The sequence below is a fragment of the Hipposideros armiger genome, unplaced genomic scaffold (genome assembly GCF_001890085.2).
Source record: "Hipposideros armiger isolate ML-2016 unplaced genomic scaffold, ASM189008v1 scaffold_81, whole genome shotgun sequence".
Classification (NCBI taxonomy): domain Eukaryota; kingdom Metazoa; phylum Chordata; class Mammalia; order Chiroptera; family Hipposideridae; genus Hipposideros; species Hipposideros armiger.
The window spans coordinates 2345404-2355037 of record NW_017731431.1 but is presented as its reverse complement, the minus strand read 5'-3'; the positions used below and the strand labels follow the sequence as shown (position 1 = coordinate 2355037).

General features: G+C 41.3%; 1 protein-coding gene across 1 annotated transcript in view; it reads right to left on the bottom strand.

Annotated features, from left to right (window-relative positions):
- FAXC (failed axon connections homolog, metaxin like GST domain containing) overlaps window positions 1–9628 on the bottom strand; it is a 76369-nt gene extending 66741 nt beyond the window's left edge. The window contains exons 1-2 of the mRNA XM_019643641.1: window positions 9444–9628; window positions 4081–4216 (exon numbers count right to left, since the gene is read on the bottom strand). Of these exons, the coding sequence (XP_019499186.1) occupies window positions 4081–4216; window positions 9444–9550 (243 nt within the window). The 5' untranslated portion in view covers window positions 9551–9628. The remainder of the gene's footprint in view (window positions 1–4080; window positions 4217–9443) is intronic.
- Between the last annotated feature and the right edge of the window lie 6 nt (window positions 9629–9634).

Below are 9634 nucleotides of genomic sequence, written 5' to 3'. Positions count from 1 at the left end.
AGAGCATCCCTTTCTAAACCTCGGAACCACTTTCCTTTCACCTAAGATCTCTGCCCCGCGCTGAACACCCCCTCCATTTATTTTCCATAGAGGCCTCACAGAAGAAAAAAATACTCCTATACCATTCCTTGATTAAAAAATACACTTAACGAGAAATAATAATTTTTGGAAGGGGGTAAGCATTCCCCTTCTCAAAGGCCTCTATAATAGCTTCCGGCTTCAGTGAGGTGTGTGTTCTGCTGCTTCAGTTACACTAACTACAAGTAGCTGCTCTAAAACATGAACAAAGGTAGGTCCTTAGGCTGCTGATGAAGGCGGGGCAGAGGCCATTGGTGCTTGATGGCCAGGAGGCAGGAAGGAAAGGGCAGAACCGCCTAGCAGCAGCTGCAGCCCCTGCAAACAGCAAGCTTACTTCATCAGGGGTCGAGGGGGAGGGGGGGCACACAAGATCTAGATAGAGGCAGAGATTGCATAGCACAAAACTCAGGTTTTGGACTTTAACGGCCCCAAAGCTGTCATGGATAAAGGATGCAATCTGGTCAAGAGTGATGATGGAATAGAGACAGGCAGCTGTGGGCTAGCAACCCCTGCCTTCCATTTGTGCCCCTTGGTGATTGACATACATCTCCAGGTGCCCACCGCCAACACCAAGCTGAGCAACGATTTTTCAAACCTGGTCCAATGCATTTAGATGATCTAAGCCTTTTCTGTTTGTATTGCTATTTTCTTCTTCATCACTGGCTTAAGAAGTCCTGAATAATCTTCTCCCTGCTTCTCTCTCCAGACACACCTTGATTCTAGCTCCTAGTCACAAGACCCCATGCCTTCCCAGGTCCCCCCCCCCACCCAAGATTCAGTGCCATTCCACCATATTCTCAGAGGACCTCCATAATAGCACTTACCCAGCTGAAAACATGTCATTGATCTTATCCCAGCACCTTCTTAAGAGGAACACTGCTGACCCCATCCCGTCTTCTGTAGAGGAACTGGCTCAGAAAGGCCATAGGGAGTCAGGAATCGGAGGGGTAACATCCTTATCAGGGCAGCCAAAAGCTTGGCTGGGTGAGGAACCTTCCCCCTCTCACCTCGCTGCTGGTCTGTCTCCAGCTAAGGAGACTACCTCCTCCCAACGCTGCTACTTTGTAAGAGCTTAAAGATGAACCCCTGACCAGTGGGAGCCATTTGGAGGAGTGGCAGCGAGCCACAGGGATCACACTGGTTTGGGGATGCCTGGGCTCCTTCCCTTTCTTCAGCGCCCCAGAGGCACACCACCTGTGGCCTGAGCTTTAGCCCTCGCTCAGTACAAATTCCCAGGCAGGGAAGCTGACATCCCTGGTGAAAGGAGATCTCAAAACAAAATAATGTGACACCTGAGGAATACAATCACTGTAAGAGAAAGGTAACAGGCTGGATATATACAACATGAAGCAGAATTATTGGGACAGACCAAAAAATTTTCATTAGCATAATAAATATCCTCTAAGTGATAAAGGAAGAAATTAGTAATACAAACCAAGGGGAAATATTAAGAAGAAAAATATAAAAGTTGAACACAATCGATGAGAGAAATATCACAACGGATGCAAGAAGAGAATAGAGCAATGCAAGGGGAGCTCAGAGAGATGAACTCTCCCAGAAGGAAGAAGAAAACAAAACAGAAAAACATTCAGAGATGCAGAAAATAAAAGCAGAGGTTTCTGCATCCAGAAAACAGGTAACTGGAAAGAAGAAAGGGAAAACAAACAAATAAAAAAGAAAAGGAAATATTGGAAGAAAATTGATAATTTCAATTAAAAAGAGATTAAAGACTTCAGATTAAAAGAGTTTATAAAGGACCAAACAAGATACATAAAGACCCACACCAAGGCACAATTAAAGTGAAATTTAAGAATATGGAGATTGGGCTGGCTGAGTGGCTCAGTTGGTTAAGAGCTCGCTCAAGAGTTTGAGCTTTGAGCAACAGCGGTTTGAGTCCCAGCCCGGGCTGAGCTGCCACTGAGCTGCCAACAGGTGGCAGGATGGCTCAGCTAAAAAAAAAAAAAAGAAAGAAAAAATGTTGAGATTAAAAATAAATTCTATAAGCTTCCATTGAGAAAAAGAATCAGATTAACATCGATTTTTCAATAGCAACACATGCAAAGGGACAATGGAATTTTAAACTTTTATATTAAAAAGAAAACATAATTTTTAAATCACTGAAAGAAAATCACTGAACATAGAATTGTCAAATATAAGGGCATAATAAAGATGTTTCAGGCATGCAAAGCCATTGGAGATTGGCCACTAAAGGGCTCACTGAAAATATTCATCAAGGAAGTACTCAGATAGAAAGATAAATAAATCCTGTAGGATAGGATACATGAGAAATTAGGCTAGTCAAATAACTTAATAAAGCTTATTGTCTAAAAAAGGACCAAAAAAAAAAAAAGAGTAGCATTTCCAAAATTCCCGAAGTAAAACATACAACAGCAACACAATTGGGATGAGGGCTGGGAAGAAAGAACCTGAACCTGCTAACATATTTGTATCATTAGAGGACAAATACAGAATGTACCACATTTAAGAAATAAGTAGGGATAAATAAACATAAATTTCGATCTTAAGAGCAACCACTATAACAACAAAAATAGAATTTGTTTTAAATGACAAGAAGATTTTAGCTGTCTATTAGAAAGCAGGAAATAAGAAAGAATGAAAAACAAAGTAATAGTAAGGAGAAAAATATTAAACATACTAGAAATAAGTACTAATAAAACAATAATTACAAGTATGAATGGATTAAACTCACCAATTAAGAACTCTCAGGTTGACTATAAATAATACATTGCCTACAAAAACAAATACACGAAAAATAGAGAACAAGGATGGAAAAGGATATCTCAAGCAAACAGGAGCCAAAAGAAAGCTGGAGAATCAACCTCAATATCTGATAAAATAGAATTCAAGGTTAAAAAAATCATAAGGAACAGAGACGGCTGCTATATGCTAGAAAAGAAACAAAATGGTAAAAGAGGAGATCTTTCATATTATATAGACCTACCAATATAACCTCGACTATGTGAATACTCTTATATAAATAAGAACTGACAGCATGACAAGAAAACGAGGTAAATCAACAAGTACACTTGAATATTTTAATCCACTCCTTTCAGAAACTGCTAGAACAGGCAGACAGAAAAATAAGCAGAGATACAGAATGTCAAAACAATACACTAAACATGCTCGAGCAAGTAGATAGGGAGAGCTCTGCAGACAAGAGTACACGTAATTATTTTCAACATTTATAAAAAGTAGCCTTGGCTAAAAAGTCAATAAATTCCAAGGAATTAATATCACAAAGATTACCTGTTCTGACCATAAAATTTTTTAAAAATTTAAAAGTCCAAGCCTTTTTTAAAAAAGAAATGCTTATGACTAAAACTTATATAAAAAAGAAAAACACAAGGGAATTTTTAAAAAATACATAGAATTGAATGACAATGAAAACACAACCTGTCAAATTTGTGACGCACAGCTCAAGCGTTACTCAGAGAAAAATATACACCCTTAAATACAGTCCTCTGTTCACTCTCTGATGCTGAATGAGCGTTTCCCTGAAAGCCACTCAAACAAAAACATGAAGCACTATGGAAAAACTGCCACAAAATCAACAGATACCTCCCTGCTGGCCTGCTGGGCATTCTGCCCCAGCAGGGCTCATGGGAGACGAAATGCAAGCTGTCAATAAATAGAAACCTAAATGAAAAATACACGTCCGACAATGGTACACCCACCTTATTAACAGCTGCCCAGAAATCCTATCCAAACAATTAACCAAAGTATACTCTATGTCAGGAAAAAAATAACATGGCCCTGAACCCTACAAAAGTCCAGATCCTTCTGATCCTTCATTAAACTGGATGTAAAAATCAACAGACCCTGGAGTCAAGTCGGCTTAAGTATCTCCTAAGGACTGGGCACTGCTACTTGCATACCCACCCCCTCTAGCACCAAGTACCAGCCCTTCCCACCATGTGAGATGAGGTACCACTCTCTAATCGATATTGCTGTTGTCAGAATAAAACATTGGCACACAAATACCTGATAGGGCAAGTCAGCCATCCTTAAATAAGTTTCCATTTTCAAACAGAAAGGAGATAAACTGGGAACACCATTGTTAGGTCTTGCAAACTGATGCAAAATAATAGCATCTTTGGAGTCAATCTCTTGCTGTTTCCTGTTAAAACCAAAACAGAAATAAAGAACAGTCCCATGTTATACATTCAGTTCCCTTAGTTCCTCAGAGATCCCTGTTGGACTGTAGTTCCTCAATGAACAAGCAGATCTTTTTGTCACAGGGGCTTACCTCACCCAGAAGCACTCAGAGAATGGAAGCTTGGTCAAAACACAAAAGAATCTTACAAACTGATATTATCATGACTCCAAGAGCTCAGAAAAGTAACTACATGTCAACCTCCTTCTGGCACCTGTAGCCTATGGACAGGAAGAGTGATTTCTGGTACAGGTCCACCTCTTCCCCAGCTGGCTATGTTTACCTGCCAGGGACAAGTTGGATGGATACAAAATGATATTCTGTGCTTGCTGTGTCATTGTTCTGAGAGCCTCACAGATATTACCTCATTTAACCTTCACCATAACCTTATGAGCTAGGTACTATTGTTATCCACATTTTATAGACAAAGAAACTGAGGCACAGAGGATTCACTTGCCCTAAGTCACATTAGTTGTAAAAGGCAGAACCTGGAATGAACCAGGTAGTTGGAGCCTATGACCTTGACCACTATACGGTACCATGAAACAGTCTATTATTCATCCACAGGACCCTGGAATAACAGTGCAGATTTATTCTGTCATGACCCAAGTCTACAGGGAATATGAGACTGAGTATTTTGGTCCATCTTCCAAACTACCCATGCCCTCACCTGGCCTTTCACTTCTGGTCTGAGGAAACTAGCTTCTGGGCTGTCTAGCTCATCCTCTCTACTTCACAGGGTCCCCACTTTCACCACTCAGCATATATCTTATTACCCCTTCTTCTGTCTCAGCCACATATATACCTTTTCCTTTGGCTAAGGAGGAGGACTTCCCTGGTAAAGTTTTTCAATAGCTACCATGAAGCAAAGCAAATGCTGGATACGTGGGGTCAAGTCTAGATACGTGGGGTCAAGTCCAAGCCCTGCTTCCTACTGGCCATGTTACCCTGATCTCTTCTCTCTCACATGGGAAGAGAAGACAGTACCTATTCTACACCAGTTATTATCCTGAGGATTAAATAAGATAATATCTAGAAACATTTGGTGAGCTATCAAGCATTCTGTAAGAGTGGACTTTATTCTCACTTAAAGAAATACGGTCTTAAGCCCTTAAACTACAAAATCTTAATACTCCACAAAGTCCCACCACATGAACCTTCTGCAATTTCCAGGTTTCACTCTACCCAACCACTTCCCACCTTTCCTTTTGGCCTCTGGTTCCCTCACATCGTTCCCTCATGGACTTCTACCCAAGCAAGCAAGGACAAGCTCTTCATATTGTCATGACACAGATGTCCCCTGCAGCATCTCCATTCAACAAAATAAACTCTTGTGGAGAAGTTTACCACCAGAGTGCCCATTCCACTGAAGGAGCTAAAAAATGGCTCATTTTGAAAATACTGGTCAAAAGAATAAATATATTTGCTGCTTTCTGGCAATATTTACTATAAAACAAAGCTTTCAATTTAGACGAAATGCTTGGAAGGTCAGATATTAAAATTAAGAAGCCACGTAGGCTATGTTCCTGGAAAGTGCAAACTGTAGATTTTACAATTAACTGATTTTGTCCATTCAAAAAATTCAAACCACAGAGTGGTATTTTCATGTAAATTAGCCAAGCAAACATTTAAGAACCAAAAGGAGAGGAGATAAATATAAAATTCCTTATACCACTTGATAAATCTAAAGTCCCCATTAGAAGTGATCTAATTCTAATGGTTAACTTGGGCCATGTCATAAAAAGAAAGATGCTAACTATGTGATAAGCAGATATACCAATGACCTTGTATACATAATGCATATTAAATTATTTCAGTATCACTCTGGGGTGGATATTGATATAGTTTAAATTTAGTATCTTACACTATACTTATATTTTACAGTAGATAAGGAAATTAAAGCTCAAAGAGGCAAATAACTTGCCCAAGGAATATCTATTTGAGGTCAAGTTGTTAACTTCAGTTTCCAAGCTTTTAAGCACTTCAACTACACCAAAATGGACAAATCCTAAATTAATTTTACTAACAGCCAGCTTGACTCAGACCACTCAGGCCTGGAACTTTCTGATGGAAGTCTGTAATAACTAATGATGTCCAACTTTCATTGAATGCTCACTATATGTCAAACTGTGTGCTAAGCATTTCATATGTATTAATTAATTTAACCAACTCTATGAGGGAGGCTACTATTATCACCCCCCTTTTACAGATGAGAAAACCAAAACCACATAACCAAGGAGCTGCCTCTCAGACCCAAAGTCACATGGTTAATTAAAGGCACAGTGAATTTGAACCCACTCTGTCCCTGGAGCCCTCCCTCCAAACATCAGGCACCTCTCTCTAACTTAGGATCAGAGGAGCAGGTGACCTGTTTCCTGCACAGCTGTATTTTACAAAGTGTCCTTATAATGAGGGTTGTACAAGAGAACACCTGTAGAGCAGCAAGGCTAGCTCCTACTCCCACGGTAGATATCACAGGTGACCATACCTCTATGTACAGCTGAAGAGATGTTAGTTTATGGAGACCAGATGATCCATGGGCTGCTCCGATTTCCTAAGTTTTCTAGGACAAAGTGCAAATGAGCTACCGCTAACAAAGACATTATTTAGTCATTCAATTTACAAACAATACATTTCCAAATGCAGGACTGAATTTAAGATAACTACTAGGGTATCTCCACTCAAGGAGAAAAAAGTCGAGGGTTGGGACTATATTTGTTTAAAAATATTGTGGTGGGGAAAACATGGATAACATCCAAAGTACCTACTTTGATTATATCATTAATGAAACTTTCTAAATAATTCTCACCCATCAACTTTACTTTCCACCCCGGAAACATAGCCATAGATTAAGGTGAAACCTATGCAGCAGCAAATCCAAGTAGAGTGGTCAAGACTTCACAACTGCCAGTGAACTCAGATAGTGTAGCCATTTCGAAGTGTATTGTCCATCCTACATATTTTGGATTGTTCTGTTTTGCCTAAACTACAGAGACAACTAAAACTGAGATGTCACCTTAAGTGGAAGTGTCTATCATGTAATTTCTGACTCTCAGTCCCTCACCTTTCTCAGTCTTTTCCCTCTATCCCTTTGTGCCCCTAGAGGCTGTTGAAAACTCAGGTCCCCGCCATAGGCCTGTCTTCCCTGAGCAATGCCCCAATTCTCTATATTTCTCTTCTTCTCCCCCATCAAAACCTATTTCAGAATTGGTACTTTCTAGGAGGCAGTAGTAAAAAGTACAGGCTCAGCCAACACACATTCTCATATTTGAATCTGGATCCTACTACTCTTACTGTGTGATCTTGGGCAAGTTGCTTAACCTCTCTCAGCCACAATTTCCTTACCTATGAAGAGGGGATCAAGCATCCAATGCTAGTTGTAAGGGATAAAGGCAATCGGCAAGTCAAGCATTTCCTCCCAGAGCCCCTACTAAGGGCTCAAAAATGGGCAGCCATTTTTATTATCTGCATTATAACAGGGTTTTCCAACTCAACTTAAACATTTGTCAAGAAACAAAAGTGAATAAACCAAGGATTAAAAATCTAAATAAGTATCCAAGAAGTCCCCTAAGTGGAGAAGGGCACATCTGTGGGCAGAGCAGTCAGCGACCAGGGACCACACCTACCAGGGCGTGGCCTGCTCCCAGGGTGAGCTCTGAGCTCCTTGCTATTTCTGCAAGGTCATTTAAGCCAGGTTTAGACAGTCCTGTGAAGCCATGCCTTCACTACCTCCACAAAGTGGATGACTGGTGAGAAGCCACATGGTTTAGGATCCCCAAAAGGCTTTGGATTCAAATATAGTTGAGAAACAACAGGGTTACCGTTTAAATTACAGCACAAATGTGTCAGTTTTTCATGTAGCTTGAAACCTAACTTGAAATAGAGTTCTAAAAGTAGCAAAAACAAAATGATCTAGAGAGATCATTTCACTTTAAAATGTTTTATTTGGTTCAACTAGATTCAAGGCACTGGGCTAAGTAAGAGCATTCAATGCATAATAAGCCCAAAATAAAACTTCTCAATTATGGCTAAATAATATGAAAGCCAATACATTTCCCCATACCTAAATGATTTCCCACCCTCTCACGATATTCACAATACCTAAGTTAGCCTGTCACAATGTCCTCCTGGAATCCCTGCAAGCCTATGAAAGGTCACCTATCACTGTCTTTGTTTACAACCTATTGCGTAGGATTCCCCACTGGAAAAAGGCATTTCGCCCTATTTAAAAAATACCGGCCATGAGGGACATTCTAAGCTATTGATAACTGCTTCCTTCTGGTCATCTCCTGACAGAGGGCTCAAACGCATGGAAATTTTAATGGTAAATTAATGTATCAATGAGCCAAACAACCATCTCAGTAACCTATGGTATTACCCTACTCAAACATCTTGTGTCCGGCTGGATGTACCAACATCAGGGGCCTCCATTTTCTGGTATTTCCAAGTCAGTCCTGCGGCAGGCAGCCGATGCAACTGTTTACGGGCCCGGGTGACACCCGCGTTCTTGTCGAACACGCCCATGTGCTCGTCCTGTCCTAGGATCTCCTACTGCTCACACAACAATGGCATTTCAACCTGAAGATTAACTTTCAATAGCAGAGTAGCAGATAACCAGGTTAAAGCTGCATCAAAACTGCACGCCACTACACTTGGCCATGCATCTTCAACGGGGACCCAGAGGTCTCTGGAGCATTTGCAATTTCAGCCTTTTGATGATGTTAACCTTTGGGGAGGGACAGTGAAGAACTAACCTTTAAGTAAAAGATAAGGTTAGCGTCAATATTCCAGCATTGTTACCTATAAACAAATAAGGCATTTCATAAAAGTGTAACTTAGTATTTCTACAGGGCCTAATTCTATTGTTGCAAACATACTGCACTTAAGATATCCCTAAGGGCGTTTCATAATAGACTATTTTGCCCCACAACAGCCCAGAGACTTCTTGCTTTCAGCACGAAAAGATTAGGAGGCTAATGTTTTCCCCTCGCAGTACCAGCTTAATTCTGTCAACTCTAAGCTGCCCCTCACTGCCAGGTGACCACAGATTGCCTCTGGGGAAAGGTAAGGACAGGACACTGGGCATTGGGCGTCGTGACCCAGGGGGTGGCACGGGTCCCCCCTCGCGCCAGCCCTGCGCTGGCCAGCTGCCCCCTCCGGCGCCCCTGCGCGGGCCCCCTCTCCCGCTCACCTAATGACCAGGAGTTCGTGGAGCAGATACGCAGCTGCGGCCAGCAAAGCTCCCCCGGTCAAGTAAAGTGTTTTCTTCCACCAGGGATCGGAGCCCAGCCCTGCCATGATCCCACCGTAATCCTGCAAAGGGAAAGCGATGATGTCCCCATAAAAGGAGAAGGGCTCCTCGGACACGGCCCACCAGCCGAA